The sequence below is a fragment of the Barbus barbus genome (genome assembly GCF_936440315.1).
Source record: "Barbus barbus genome assembly, chromosome: 42".
NCBI classification, from domain to species: Eukaryota; Metazoa; Chordata; class Actinopteri; order Cypriniformes; family Cyprinidae; genus Barbus; species Barbus barbus.
The window spans coordinates 7,717,189-7,734,370 of NC_136720.1; the positions used below are offsets into that span (position 1 = coordinate 7,717,189).

Here is a 17,182-nt window from a genome sequence, read left to right on the forward strand (position 1 = left end):
CACACACACAAAAGGGTCATGAGGGTCATCTTTACAATACAGGAAGTCTAGCTTAAGAGATGCTTTCATTTGTATTATTAAGGAAATATGCTATTTATTTCCACAACACGCGTACACACACCCAAACTTTCTTTCTCTCCTCTGTGGAGTTGTGTCTAGTGCAGGTGTCATGGCAGAATCCATCGGTGTATAAATGTTGTACGGGAGGGGGTGTCTTTGTCACACTGATCTCCTTCACTATCAAACAGCATTACTTCACCTGCCCTCTGGCTGTGTAAACCTAGAGCTGTGAATAATTCAAGGGAACTGGCCCTAGTACACACACACACACACACACACACACACACACATGCGCCCTCAGGACATACACATAGCACGGTGTTGTCGGCTGGCCTACGGGACATGGGGACCACTTTTAAACTCATGTGTCTCAATAACACATCTCATTTATCAATGCTCGGCCGTGCTCCAGACATTAAGAGATGGATGTGTGCTTTTGTCCCGTGCTATGTGCGTAATCCACAAAACTCGCCTTTAAGAAGGAAAAGTGTGCAGGTACAAAGCCCTCTCTTATTTCAGGTGCTGACCACTTCTCACCAAACAGGTAACTGAAGACATTCATGTCAAATAATAAAACTCTTTACAGTCTGGATAGACCAAACCCCAAAACTATGATGTACTCTGAATTACAAGATGATCATACAGATTTTGGCCAATACAGATTCGACAAACTGGTCACACTTTTAAGGTCTCACTATCAACAAACCATTATGACATTTGCCTCAAGAAAATCCTAATTTGCTGCTTATAAATAATTAGTAAGGTAGTTGTTAAGTTTAGGTATTAGGTAGGATTAGGGATGTACAATATGGTCATGGAGAATATGTGCTTTATAAGTTCTAATAAACAGCCAATATGTTAATAATAGGCATGCTAATAAGCAACTAGTAAACAGTGAGAATTGGTCCCTATACTAAAGTGTTACTGACAAACTACTACACTATAATAAATATCATTATTTATAATTCATATCCCATCTTAATGTGCAGAGTATTAAGTACAAGCAAATAATTCAACATATGCTTATTGGATTATATTATTCATTGGATTGGATTATACATGCCTCTAAATACATTTCTGCAAAAAAAAAGAAGTAACTATACACATGAATCGCTGCAGTTTCCAGTTGAAATAAACACTAGAGGCAGTAAAACTCAGACTAAGGATGATTTGCAGGTCCACAGTTTCACACAATAACTTGAGAAATATCATGTTATGAATTCAAAACAATTTAACATGCTGCGACTTTTGAAATCTGATACTTCTGAACGTTAGCGTCACATATCCAGATCACATGTGTGGGTTTTTATTTTCAGTTGGTTTGTTCGAGGTGAAAAGTTCAGGTATGAATCACTGTTTCCACAAAACAGTTCAAACCTGCATATAAGGTTGGCACGGTTGCATCAACAAATACGTTTTTTTGCATTTGAAGTGAAGTGAAGTGACATACTGCCAAGTATGGTGACCCATACTCGCAATTCGTGCTCTGCGTTTAACCCATCCAACGTGCACACACACAGCAGTGAACACACACACACACCGTGAACACACACCCGGAGCAGTGGGCAGCCATTTATGCTGCGGCGCCCGGGGAGCAGTTGGGGGTTCGGTGCCTTGCTCAAGGGCACCTCAGTCGTGGTATTGAGGGTGGAGAGAGCGCTGGACATTCACTCCCCCCACCTACAATCCCTGCCGGCCCGAGACTCGAACCCGCAACCTTTGGATTACAAGTCCGACTCTCTAACCATTAGGCTACGACTTCCCCAGTGTATGAGGAGATTTGTTAACACAGGTTAACTCTAGGTTTAGAGTTGGGTTTGGTGAAGGGGATATTTCCAACACAATAGAGCATTATATTTTAGCGACACCCCCGGGTATTTGAATTATGAACCACCGCAATATGCACCTGAAGCAACGTAATAAAAACACAGAAATACGTGCCTATATCAACGTAACAAAAACGTGCCAGGGTCACATATTGATAAATATATAAATACTGGAGAAAAAGAACTCCCGAAACTTCGGCTATGGTAAAATCATTGATTTGTTCTCCAAAAGTGCCCAGACTTCACAGAATCTGACCTCCTCCTGTACACCACAGTATGATGAATGAGTAGGTCATAACGGTCTGTTCTAAAGTAAAACAGGCCAGATCATACATTCGGCTTGAGTGCATTCCTCTGGCGAGAGCTTTCTGGAGTGAATGACAGCTGAATAGCAGGCGGAAGATCTACAAACTGTAGAAATCGGCAGTCATTCTTGATAAAATCCCTTGACATGAATTTCATCATCTTGACACTAACTCACCTCTAATCTCCTCATACACTGGGACAATTATCTCACTACCGACTGAAGGTTAAACAACAAAAAACTGCTTTTTATGTGAACGATTATGAACTTTAGATCATTTGTACTTATCCTGAGTGACTGGATGAATCGTAAGTACTGTAAATGTACAAATGGAAATGTCACATACTAATTCTTCCCTAATCCATAGTTCTGTGGGGAAGATATTAGTGGTGCAACGGATCACAAAACTCACTGTTCAGAGTCACGGATCAGATCATTTCATTAATTACTAAAAGCTTACTTTAAGTACTTCTATACCCCAGCAGAAACGACTAGATTAACTACTCAAGTCAGTAATAAAACAAGAGCAATTAAATTACAAGGATAGATGAACAGCCTATAACGTACAATTATAAATAAAGACAGTACAGAAGTATTCAGGTACAGAAATGTAAAAATTAAGTGTAAAACAACACAATAATGCTTACTGCATAAGTTAAATACAGATCAATCTTTGTTAAAGCTGTGGTGTTGTTTGATTAGCAGACAGAAGCAGGTATTATAGGCTGCTGTCTCTTTAAATGCACGGACCTAATACTGACACACAGAGCTGGGTAGATTACTTATAATCCATTACATTACACATTTTAGGTAATATAATCAGATTAATAATCAGATCTAGTCAGGTTTCTATGGGAAATGTGGCTCTCTCATTTAGAAGCTGGGACTCCTGCATATTGCATGTTGCAGTTTCTCCCATTCATAAGTATATGAGTGAAACCGTCTTTGTATTTCTATAATCTTTGTTTTAAATAAAACACTTACTAAAAAAGATCAAATATTTTTATTTACCTGCATGCCATGTGATCAGAAATCAACATCAAAGAAACTGTGAACATGCAAATGTGATACTTAATCATTAAAATATTTATTTTATAATCTCAGGGATAATTAAAGCAAATATATTTGGTGAATAAGGTTTCGATGACAAACATTTATGGAATGCTTGCATTAAATGCAACTAAGAAATAACGTGAATATGTGCATTTTAATTAGTTATAATTAATAATACATGTTTAAAAAAAACTACAGAGTAATAATTCAAATAAAAATGAATGTGTTCATCAGTAGTTGATGCTATGTTGAAACCCTTCTTAAACCTGAAATGATTTTTGTAAATCCAGCGGTCAAATGCTGTCGCCACCTGACTAATGACTGATATTTGTGTGAATGTACACAAAACTGGACTATATATATATATAATTTGTATATAATCGGTAGGCTATTTTAGAAAGGAAATTTTAAAAGATGAAAAAGAGAAATTATGAATAATTTATTGCTATTGTGTGATTCATATGTAATCATGTAATCCATAAAAAAGTAACTGTAGTCTGATTACGAGTATTTTAAAATGTAACTTGCTCTACTTCATTTTTGGAATCTGATTACGTAATCTAGATTACATGTAATCAGTTACTACCCAGCTCTGCTGACACACATCTGGTTTCTTTCTCAGCTGTATACGTTAATTTAAGACATAACCGACCAGAATACTTGCCAAAACGGGTATTTTAGCATAACTTTGTGTGTATGTATCCATCCATTGAGGCATTGTCTGAAACGCGGTATCTGAATCGCGCCTCTCTCTCTCACTCTCTCTCTCTTTCTGCGTGTGCGCGCTTCAGTGTGAGCGGCTGAGCACAGAAAATGGTGCGTGTGTCCCAAGACAAAACACGTGCAAATGATAAACTTTCACTCTTTGATGGTTAAACTTAACAGTAAATCCGTGAATCACATGCCTGCCGAACCGTGGGGACTGGTCCGTACGGATCACGGATCATCTACGATCTGTTGCACCCCTAGAAGATACAATACAGGTCCATAGCTCATAAGAAATCAGTTTGAAACCTTTAGGAAATTAAGGAGTTTGTCACATTCAACGCACATTTTGAGACAACCAAAGAAGTCAATAATACCTGGGTAAAGCTCTAAGCATTACCATTAACCTAAATAGCAGTTTCTTGGTTGACGCATGAAGTAAGTGTTTACAATTCTGCCATCTTTGCTATTTGACGCACTGATCCGGATACAATTTTTGAGCTTGTCACCTGGAGCTATTTACCTGAACATCATATTTAGTTAAATTGCACAACTAAGATTTAGAAAAGCTGAGACCTATTGGTTCGGTTTGCACAAATTCTCAAATACATCCACAAACTCAAATTCAGAACTACAGACCACAAGAATTCAGTCTACTACAACAACTCAGTCAACTGCGCCATGTCTTCTATAGGTACCCTTTCCATGCAGAGATTTTAAAACGAAGCAGCTCTTTATAGCTGCACGGAGTGTCATGATGTCATTCTTCCTTCCTCTACAGGGTGTGACGTCCTTACTCACTGTGTGTGTCTCATCCTCTCTCCTGACCCATTTCCCTCAATAAAGCATCTGAGTGATCCCAACACCTTTTCCGTGTGGTGGAGACACACTGGATTTCCATATGGGAAAAGTTTCACAATATTCCTAGAGAAATTAACCTTGTTTTTGTAGTTACCTGAGCTGACATATGGTAACAGAAATAGAAGATATCTGCATACTACATCAGTCTCGTTTGGGTTGGAGTGGCTGCCCTCAATATGAGCAAGCCTCCATTTCAACACTTCATCCAACTTCCAGTATTTCTCGCACATTAAAAATGTGTTCATAGAATACAGGATAGAGGGGAATACAGGAAACACATTTTCCTCGTGTTGACACACAACTGGGAGTTGGTTAACCTTATTACAATATTCTGAATTCTGATTCTATACATATACAATGCAATTAAGGATTTATCAAATACATCAAGAAATGCCAACTTTAATGCCTACTCTGACTGAGCCCAATTGGTTCTGCAACAAACTGTTAAAACAAAATGAATTAATACCTCTTTAAACTCAATTCAGCCTGAAGAAAGTAAATTTCCTACGGAGTAGATCTTGGTAGACCTGCATTTTTCTACCAATGGAGACAAAACTCCATGAATACTTAAAAAGGATGTTTAGTAGTGGCACAGCAAAATTAGTTTGGTTTGATTCACAAACGAATGAATCTTTTAGACGATTATTTTGTAGTCATTACTAGGGTTTGGTATCGTTTGAATTTTATCGATTCCAATTCTTTTCGATTCCCAGTTTCGATTCCAATGTGATAAAATAATGATATCAAACATGTCTCTTTTTTGCAAACCATATTATTGGAGCTGAATACCATGGACAAAAACCAACAGGCTACATAAAAACTGGACTCTTTAAGAGCTGTTTGTCTGAAAAATAGAACTGCATGATTCTGGATAATTCCGTTTTTTTGTTTTTTTAGTGGAAGTTGTGGTTCTCTCATGATTCTGCAGAAAAAAAAATATTAGGCAACTAAACATCACATGTAATTTATGAATGACTCACTCAGGATGTACTTGTTTCATTACTGGATGAATCAGCGTCCTTGAGAATCTCTTGTATGTTTCAAAGACAAATACATTTTAACCGACTCTTTTCGCCACCTACTGGTGACAATGTAATCGATAAATCTTCATTTGCAGAGTCAAATTACTTTCAAAAGGAGAGGCTACCATACATAGAGTTTAGGCTATATCTGAACTATACATTTTATAACAGTGCTTCTGTGATTTGTAACAGAAATAATGATACTGTGTGGTTGAAAAGACTGTGAAGCGGTTTCATTCATATACATGACAGCTGCTCTCTTTAGGTCAGCAGCAGTGCGAATGCAGACTTAAATGTTCAAATCCGCTGCACGGACGAACCAAGTGATCACGACATTGTGATCGCACGCGTCAAAGGTTGAGGAATGAAACAGACGAATCATTGTAATTTAGGAATAGAATCACGTGTTTGAATCATCTTCGCAATCTTTAACGATCTATTAAATTAATGTCATGTTGGTGGTGACACCTCTCTTGCAACATGTTTAGCTATCACAGATATTATACTTAGCTTTTTTGGCTTCTGATCGCAAATGAAGCGAAACTTTGGAGCGTTTAGATTAGCGAGCAAGGTCCTGGCAGATCGCTTGGTCACAGATGAAGAAAAAAAAAGCGCATAGGAATCGATAAGCGGAATCAAAATGTTAATTTGACAACAAGTATCCGATTCCTGACCTTAAGTATCCGATTCTGGAATCGGAATCGATTTTCGATTCCCAAACCTAGTCATTACTACTTTTTTAATGGGGTCCTATTATGCTTTTTCACTTTTTGAATTTTAGTCAGTGTGTAGTGTGTATGTCTCCACTCCAAAGGGAGATATTTAGTTTTTAAAAAATCCCTTTTCAAGAACTACAGTGAACGGCTCATTTGGACTACAAAGTTGTTTTCCTGTATTTGTGATGTAAATCCCGCCTACGAAATTCGAATGGTTGGCGGGTGGGGAGAAAGCTTGGTTGAGCACTGCACGTTTCAAAATCGAAACCCAGTGCGGGTGTTTTTATATCACTGTATGTCTGATGGAAACCAACTGTTTTCAGAAAATTTTGGATGTCATTTTCATTTCATGTTGCATATAATGTCTGATAAAGCAGCATTTTTGAGCGGAGCTCTGCTTTGTGTACAGCGTTACCGAGGAAACCTCGATCTCTCCCACTCCAACAGCGCCTCCAGATAATTAATTTGCATATATGTGCAGCCACAAATAGTGTAAGTCTGTGGGACTATGATATAAATAAATTCAACTGTATAACAGTTTCAATGCAATTCCTGTTATAATGTTAGAATTATTAAAGAACAATAAACATAATACATATTACCGTTGCACTTATCTGTACATAGTCAATGCAGTTATTTTTAGGCTGTTGTTGACATCCTATCTAAAACGTGATTTAGCCAAAAAACAACAACAACAACAACATTACCACTTTAATATGTCTTGCAATTTCCGTGCGTGCAAAGGTTCTGCACGATCCTCTTGTTCAATATTCTCGAGGTCTGAATTGATATAGCAATATTGACAAACTTGCTGCTTTGGCAAGGGGTGGGGCAATACTGAAGCCCCGTCTAAGCTGTTCGCCAATCACAACGCATTGGGACAGCTAACCAATCACAACACATTTCGTTTTTTTTTTACATTATTACATCTTTTTCTCTTTCTTTAAATGTCAGTTTATGCCAGAGAATTCTTAAAGTGCCCCTATTAAGGGTTTTTGAAAATATGCTGTATGGATGTAACACAGCTACAAGTGAATGAAAACATCCTGCAAAGTTTTACATCTGAAAGTGCACCGTGTATAAAGTTATTTTCTCTCAAAATAAATAGTCGACTCTGAATCATTGAAGCGAGTCATTTTTAAAACAAATCCCAAGCCGTTTCATGTTGACGTCAACATGAAACATTAGCATATTGCCCTCCCACTTGTTGTGTGCGCAGACCTGGGAAAACTTGATTTTCGCGTTGGTCTGAATGAAAATGCAAATTCATTCTTTGCCACTAGGTGGTGCTTTTGGAGCTTTAAAAATAGCTGTTTCCCCGGTAACGGCTGTACAAAAAGCAGCACTGAGCTCACAAACACTGCTTTAAATGAAATCGACCAATCGGACCAATCACCACAGATTAGCATCACGCAAAGGAGGAGTTTGGAAAAATGAATCATTGAACGAATCGTTTGGGAGTCATTGAGCAAATAAAGTAAAAATAAATGCATATTATAAGAAAATTAAAGTGTTTTTTGACCTTGCATGCATGTCAACCTGTTGTAGGGGACTCCTAAAACCAACATATGAACCTTTCATAAGCTATAATAGGGGCACTTCAATGGAAGCACCAACAAACTCTCAAAGCGGAAACTGAGCCTGATCGTAAATTTCCTTGTCATTCCCATCCCTACTAATGAATCTCTTTGGACACAGATACAAGCTGTTGGAGTCAGAGAAGAAGATGTGGGTCTGTATTCACAAAGCTTCTCAAACTACAGGAGCAGATTTAGGATTTGATTGCCTCCTGCCAATGCTGCCCTTTGTCTCTATATAACCAAGCACAGAACTGATCCGAAAGCAGCCCGGGAGACTCCGAGACACTTTGTAAATGCGGACCCTGAGACCGGAAGGATAGCAAGAACCGCCACCGCAAAGCTACGCTAGGTCACTGGATACGGTACCTCCTTATGAGTGAGCTCCAGCCAGGCGGTATAGAGATGGACGCGCAGCACCCCACTGGAGTCCAGCAGGTGCAGGCTGTCCTGCGTAGACCACGGGAGAGAAAGCGGCGATTAGAATGTCTGATGAAGCCCTTCAACCCCACAGATGTTGAAAGCCCTTTTAAAGTCACAGCAGATGCCAGTAAAATCAGCCTCAAAGCACTATAACATTTAACAGAGATGTCTGTGTGCTACAAAACCGGCTTGCTAACACAACCACGGACTAATGACTAGGTTTGATTGCTTAGTCCGACCCAAGTTAAGTTCCACTTACATCCCCTTATACTTTCATGACCGTGTTTAGTCATCGAAAGCTATGCTTACATGCAACTAAACAATCCATTAATAAACAGATCGATGGCTCAATTGGACTGAAAAGCCTTCATGTAAATCTCTGACTGAGCTTTTGATCTGATCAAAATGTAACTTTTCTCTGATTGAAATTTAACTTTCTTATTTCGATTCAAAAATACCATTAGCATATGCTAAATGTTGTGATGTGTATGTTTGTACAAGTCTTACGAAGGTTTGCATTTTAATTTGCGAACAGGTAAGTAGAGGTCAATATTGAACTGGTCAGTATTTGCAACATAATAGCTAAAAATACTTTTTTAGTTGTGTCACCAAGGCAGAAATGTCACTTACGCTTAAGTTCTAGTGGCAGCTATGCAACAGATGCTAATTATGTTATCGATAACATTTAGACATATTGTTTTTATACCAATTACGCACTACCATAAATCTACTTTTTTCAGTATAATCAGGTGCTTTCACCCCCAAACAAACAAACTTGGTGTCAAATAAACTTGCTCTTCTAGGAAAGGTTTAGAATGAATACATCCAAAATCAAGCAGTTTGCCTTTTGAGTGACATGGATAAATTAAATAACTAAATAACTCCCCAAAAAGGGTAACCAGTTTACTCTTTCATAGATGTTTGACACCTGTCATCTCTCACTGAGGTATAACTTGATCTGTTAAATAAACACACTTATTTTTAATTTTTTTTAATGTGTTCATGGTGCATCAATACACTTGAATATCTGACTCAAATAACTAATTATATTATGCATGTATATGGAAAAAATATATAAAAGGAACAGTAAATTCCACAAAATGAACGTTTTCCAGCATCTATAGTTCATGACCTCCCAGTAAACCTGCCCGCTTCCGTTACACCCATCCGTAGGCTAAATTAAATGTGAGCTGGCTCACTTTACTTTGACCTGCATGCTGCTTGCTTGCCTTTAAACCCTAAATCCACTCACTTTACTTCCAGTGCAATTGCGTTAGACAAACTAGAGTGTTTAGGACAAGTTATTCAGCATGTTAAATAGGATAGTTTATTCTTTACCAGATTTTTTTTTTTAGATTTACTCACAGTGTGCCTATGTACTGCCACCCTGTTAAACTGCTTTGTGAACCATTGTGCTTTGATCTCATTCTTAAAAGGGATTTAGAAATGAAGCCAAGTTGAACTGAATTCAGATTTTCTGAATAATGTTTTATGTTTTTATTTAGTACACATATTTATTATTTTATTATTGTTTTACAAAATAGCATTGTCACAAGGCCAAACTACATTTATTTGTCCATTATTAAGTATTAAAATGAATCTTCATAAATTACTGTCTGCATACAAAAATATCTTGCACTTGTCTTAACAGCTAAAACTAAGTGAATAATAGTTAGAGTTATATGGGGATGTCTGGGAATTTAGATTAGTGTCTGTGATATATATCCAGTATGTAATGAGCACTAAGCTGGAATCCAGGAAAATTGAAAGGTCTGAAATCAACTGTGAGAATGTAAGGGTGAGGGTGTAACTGAAATCAACTCTAGCATTACAGTATTTAATAACAAGCTGGAGCAATTATTAGTTGGGATGAATGAAAATAAAGTGTCTGTAATTTGTGGGGACTTCAATATAAATCTCTTGAATGTGTCTAATCATACTAGTAGTTTAGATTTTCTAGATTTAATGTACAGCAGAGGCCTTTATCCTACCATTACTAGGCCTAGCCGAATAACCTCCAGTTGTGCCACATTAATTGATAACATTTTTGTAAATATATTTGAAAAAACGGTCAAAAGTGGTCTTTTGATAAATGATACAACGGATCATTTACCAATATTTGTAACAAATTTTTGTGAAATAAAAACAAATAAAGAAAAGTTTAGTAAAGTTACTAGGTTAAGAACTGAGGAAACACTAAATAGATTTAGGGATGATCTTATGAAAGAACACTGGGATAATGTTTATAATACGAATAATGTAAATAAGGCTTATGAATTATTTTTTAAAAAGTATTTATGGTTATATAATAAAAATTGCCCAATAAAAATATTGAATGATAAAGTAAGAAATAATAATAAACCTTGGTTAACGAAGGGTATATTGAAATCTTGTAAAAAGAAGAATAAGCTTTATCGGGACTTTGTAAAATATCGGACAGTAAATGCAGAAAAAAAATATAAAGCCTATAAAAATAAGTTGACTACTATAATGAGACGTGCAAAGAAAGATTATTATACAAATGTGTTGATGGAAAATAAAAGTAATATCAAAAGAATGTGGAAAGTCTTAAGGGAGGTTATGGGCAGTAAAATTAATTATAGTCAGCCATTATACTTAATGAATGAACAGAATATTGAGATAAGTGGTGAAAAAATGGCTGATGAATTTAATTCATTTTTTGTTAATGTTGGTCCAAATCTTGCCAAAACTATACCATTACATAATGAAAATAAAAGCTGGACAGGAGAAAGCAGAGTTATGCAATCCCTTTTTTTTGACGAAGTTAGTGAGAGTGAAATTATTTGCACTGTCTCTAAATTAAAAAGTAAACATTCATGTGATAGTGATGGCTTAGATATGTATATTGTCAAAGAAACTATATGTTGTATTATTAGACCATTAAAATATATAATTAATTTGTCTTTTAACACAGGTTCCTTTCCAGATAAAATGAAGGTGGCCAAAATTGTTCCCCTTTTTAAATCTGGTGATAGGCATAGTCTTACAAATTATAGGCCTATATCTTTGCTTTCTCAATTTTCAAAAATTCTGGAGAAGCTTTTTGTTAAAAAATTTGATTATTTTCTTGAAAAACATTCTTTGATACATGATAATCAGTTTGGGTTTCGAAGCACCCGCTCAACAGCTATGGCTTTGATGAAAATCACAGAGGACATTATCACAGAATTGGAGCATAAAAATTACACAGTTGGAGTTTTTATTGACCTTAAAAAGGCTTTCGACACTCTTGATCATGGTATATTGATATCTAAATTACAGACATATGGAATTAGAGGTGTAGTATTAAACTGGATTATTAGTTATTTAGAAAATAGACAACAATATGTAGAGTATATAGGCCATGAATCTAAGTTGGAAACAAGGCAGTGTGGAGTCCCTCAAGGCTCTGTGCTGGGGCCTAAATTATTTACTTTATATATTAATGATCTCTGTGATGAATCAAAGATTTTACGTTTTGTTCTTTTTGCGGATGATACAAATTTTTTTGTATCGGGGAAGAACTTAAAAATATTAATGAAAACTATTGAACAAGAATTGGTCGTACTTCAGAAATGGTTTAATAAAAATAAACTATCGTTAAACTTAAAAAAAACAAAATTTATGTTGTTTACAAATCAAAAATGCCCTGATACTGTTTGTTTGACTTTAAATGGAATAAATATTGAGAGAGTGTCAGAATTTAGGTTTTTAGGAGTACTCATTGATGAAAAATTTAAATGGAAGTCACACATAGCTTATGTAAGAAATAAAATTTGTAAAAACATTGCCGTTTTGAGTAAAGTAAAGTTTATGTTAAATTATAAGGCAATGAGAATCCTATATTGTTCCTTTATTTTGCCATATTTGATGTATTGTTTGGAGGTATGGGGTAATTCATATTTCACTAATTTAATGCCCTTATTTATTTTGCAAAAAAGGGCTATAAGAATAATTAATGGCGTTGCTCCAAGAGAACATACTACAGGACTGTTTCTGAGGTCAGGATTACTTAAATTGAAGGACTTGGTTTCTTTACAAACTTTATTAGTTGTTCATAAAGCAAAACATTGCCTGTTACCGGATGGATTGCAAACCCTTTTTACTGTGAATAGTGAGACAAGCAGAAGAAATAATGATTTTAAACAACCTTTTGCTGGAAATACCCTCAAACAAATGTGTGTCTCAGTTTCCGGTGTGAAAAGATGGAATTTACTAGAAAATGATCTAAAATGTTGTTCAAATATTCTTCAATTTAAATATAAGTATAAACAGAAGATACTTCACTTGTACAAAGATGAGGGTTAATGATGGTCTCGTCGTTGTTTTCGTTGTCAGAGTTGTCATTATTGTATCATTGTTGTTTTTGTTTGTTTAATGTTGTGTAAGCAGAATTAATAATAATAAAAAATAAATAAATAAATTTTAAAAAAGGGAAAATTGTTAAAATTGAAAGTAGATTACATTTGGTCTGGGCTATTTTGTTATTTTATTTTTCATGTCGGTGAGGCCATCTAATTTGTAATTTTCTTAATATAAGAATGGGGTAGGAGTTTATAAGATTTTTTTTCTTCATCCTACTCCTATTCTTCTTGTCATGGAATGTATTTTTGTTGTGTCATTGGATTGTTTTGGCATTTCGTGTTGCATTACCATGAAAAGAGAATAAATAAATGAAATGAAATGAAAATGAATGTGTGCAGTTACTGTAAATACAGAAGCACGCAATGATTTGAACATGGATTCCAATAGTCTGATGTTGTTACACTGGCATACTCTAATAATCAAAAATTGGGTTGGTTTTTTAATTATGCTCAACCAAAGCTGCATAAATTTGATCAAACATTCAGTAAAAACGTATGTGAAATATTATCATAATGTAACAACCATCTTCTATTTTAATATGTTTTAAAATGTAATTTCTTCCCGATCCTTCAGAAATCATTCTAATATGCTTATTTGGCTTATTTAATGAAATAAAGAATGTTTATAACCAACATTTCATGTGCCTTGTACACCATCTTGGTCTCATCACAATGCATTCCAGGACATTCTTTATTGTGACATCATCAATGAAGCGTCTACTGTATTCTGCACCATCAAACAGATAGATTGCTGTCATAATGATAACAGAACCCACCCCCACCTCTTTAGCAAAACTCTGAAATCTCTAAAAACAAAAACACAATGAAGCCATATTGCTCCAAAATATGTCTGATCGCAATTCTCAGCATTGCCACAAGTGGGGCTATATCCGGCATTAATATAGACTGTGGTCAGTTTTGTCTTTCAGGTCTGGCATGGCGGTGCAACAGTTTGTAAAAAGTTTGCCCAGCAAATGGGTTAGTCAACATTTCTCTTAAATTCTTATTGGACAAACATGTGTTTGTGAATAAAAAGTTAACATTTTGGTCACATTACATAGCGTCACCTTCACAAATGCATTTTTCTTCTGACACACCGTTTGTTTTGAAATAAATGTATTTGCAGTGTTCTTTGACACTGAAGAAACTCTACTATGTAACCGCCTACAGGCTTTTATATATTCACCCTATGACCCCATAAATTAAGCACTGGACATTAGGTAGGAGTAAGACATTTGTCTTTCTATAAGTTACCTTAAGTGCAGCGGTACCTTAAAAGGTTGTGAAAGTATGAGCAGATTCCATCTGAAATCCTCTGAAATCCCAACAGACCTCTCTCTGGCGCTGTGTGGAGGTGATAATCAGGGAAAGCATTAACTGATTGTGGAGGAATGTCTTTAGATCTGCACAGTATACCCACTCCTGACAGTTCTCACACTCCACGAGACATGGCTCGAGACAGTTTCACCTCCAACTCCAAATGTGACCCTGCTGTTGGTTATTCTCACAGAGACCGGCTCTCCTGTGCCAATGTGTGTGTGTGTTTAAACAATTCACTATGGTAAATCACTGTGCACACTCGACAACAGCTGCAGGCTGTCACACACTTGCTGCGTCTCTGGCCTCCCTGTGACTTTTTACTGTGTGTGTTGTAGGCAGGTGGAGTATTTTTGACACAGCCGTGTGTGAGGACTCCCCCTTGGCTGGAGGTCTAATACCTTCTCAGCATCCTCTATGAGTTGTGTTAATTTAGTGCCTTGTAAACGTGTGTTCCACCAACAGCAACTCAGCCAGGGCATACAGTAAAGAGTTCTTCAAACTAGCATGTGCCCAATCACAAAAAACAACAACAAATGCTGCATAACAAAGTATACTGTATAGGGAACAATTTACAGTGCATACTAAACTAGATTTTTTGGCACTTATACAGGTCCAAAACTCCATAGCATGATGCCCATAGGCCCATTGGCCTCTGACCCTCATGGCCTCCTAATCATCCCCATACACTGATTGGCTGCATCACTCTGTCTCCTCTCCACCAATAAGCTGGTGTGTGGTGGGCGTTCTGGCGGAATATGGCTGCCGTCGCATCATCCAGGTGGATGCTGCACATTGGTGGTGGATGAGGAGATTCCCCCTTCCATGTAAAGCGCTTTGAGTACCCAGAAAAGCGCTATATAAATGTAACAAATTATTATTATTATTAATTATTATTATTGTGTAGTTGCCACGTTCAGATGCTTTGAAAATCACAAAAATCCCAGGATTTTCTGTACAATTCATGTTTGTACTACAAACACTCGTAGTTTAATATGCAGTTTGCTTAAATGCATGTTCCAATAGGGCTGCACGATAAATCGGAATGAAATCGCGATTAGGCAAAAGCTTCTTGTCAGTAAAGTAGTAAATCTCCATCACGTGCTTTCAGATGGAGCAGCATTTACTACACCGAGCTGTAGTTCACTAGCCTGACTACGCTAGACTTCGTACTTCCGCTCAATTTCAGTTCGCTTCTGTACTCAGTTTGATATAGCAAACCAGCTCCCAGATTATTTCTGGCTCTGCACCAGCCGTCCAACCAACGAACAGAGGGCGGGCTGAGAGCCGTGACGTAGATGCTAAGCGCCGAATTTAAGATTGTAGTTTAGGTTAGGTAAATCTAAAACGACAGCGGACATGGAGACACGGGATGCTATTCGCTCTGTTGTGGAGAATATTCCCGGCATTTGCCAACTGAAGCCCGAACAAGAAGAGTGTTTGGTTCACATTTTGAATGGAGGTGATGTTGTGGCCCTACTCTCGACAGGTTTTGGGAAAAGTTTAATTTATCAACTGTCAGCGAGAAACTGGGGCGTCTCTACTGTCAAATATTAGTTTAGATATTGTTCAACTGAGCAATACCCCCCCCCCCCCCCCCCATGGTAAAGTAAACGCTGGTCAGTTATGCCCTTCCAGACTCTGTCTATGAAGCAAAGCGAAGTAGCAGTTTGGTATTAGCAGGCTAGTAGTTCACTGAAAAGCTACGCAAAAAAAAAATCACAGACGATATAATCGTGCGATTATGAAATCGAATATATTGTTTACGATAATGACAGCTGTTTGCATAGCTTCTCTGGCTCTGTGTAGTAAATGCTGCTCCATCTGAAAGCATGTGAAAATACCACATTTAATAACATGTTTTTACTCCAAACTCACTTCATAACGTCAGTCGAGTGTTTCAAATAAATCCTTCTGTGGGATGATTCTTACACAGAATAAGGCACGCAACATATCTCACAGTATTCTAAGCAGTGATAAAGGCTTAGCACTGCATTATTATTATTATTGTCGATTAGCACTGCATTATTAAAAACTTTATTATAATGAAAATGATAATAAGAAGAACTCAGATAAACCATATACTGTCATAGTCGTGTGTTTATTAGTCACTTTGAATCAATGAAAGCAGTTAAATCTTCTGTTTATTCAGCAACCGCTATATGCATTACCTGGATTTCTTCTGTGGAGCGTATTTGGAGTTTCCGCGCGAGAGCGCCCTCTGGTCTTCAGATGGAGATTTACTGCTGATCACAGAACCGTGTTTCATTGACAAGATGCGCATGACGATCGTAGCTTTTGCCTAATCGCGATTGTGATGTAATTTCGATTTATCAAGCAGCCCTATGTTCCAAAAAACAATAACAATTGAATTTTAAAATGTTAAATAGCTTTCCTTGTTGAAAAAACAGCATATGCTGCTTAGGTCTGTTTTGAAGCATGGCATCTGGTTTGAGCTGGTTTAAGCTGGCTGTAAGCTTAGTTATGAGCCGGTCCTAAACAACTAGCTCCTGCTCAGAACCAGCTCATAACCAGCTTCCATGCTTCAAAACAGGGTTATAAAGAACTTAAATTCTTCTATTGTTGTATCTTTAGAAAGATCCAACAATACACTAGTCTGAAATATCTTCATCAACTAATGCCATTACAGAAAACTGCATTAGCCTCTATGCAGTGAATTAAAACATCTCCCTTGAAATTCGAGACCTCCTCGTTGTTTCCGTTTGCAACTACTGCTCACTTTATACGAGTACAAGGATATGCTTGAAGAATACGTGGAAAACAATCTTTAAAGCAGGTTTATGAAACTCAAGTTGGAGTCTCTTACAAGCTGGAAGACTTCTGGCACATCACAATGGCATATTCAGTTTCTGATTTTCTGGGCTTGGAAGAGTCGAGAATCACAGGACAGGAATAAAGACGACTGTGTCTTTTGTTACCCGTGTGCATTAGTT

The 17,182-nt window shown here is 36.9% G+C and overlaps 2 protein-coding genes across 2 annotated transcripts in view; one reads left to right on the forward strand and one right to left on the reverse strand.

Annotated features, from left to right (window-relative positions):
• LOC306861483 (uncharacterized protein) overlaps positions 1 to 17,182 on the forward strand; it is an 814,549-nt gene that overhangs the window by 770,440 nt on the left and 26,927 nt on the right. The window lies entirely within an intron of this gene.
• The window catches only part of LOC306861480 (cadherin EGF LAG seven-pass G-type receptor 1-like), a gene marked incomplete at its 5' end in the record, with an annotated part of 116,603 nt that overhangs the window by 40,542 nt on the left and 58,879 nt on the right, over positions 1 to 17,182 (reverse strand). The window contains one exon of the mRNA XM_079403744.1: positions 8,494 to 8,574. Within this exon, the coding sequence (XP_079259870.1) occupies positions 8,494 to 8,574 (81 nt within the window). The remainder of the gene's footprint in view (positions 1 to 8,493; positions 8,575 to 17,182) is intronic.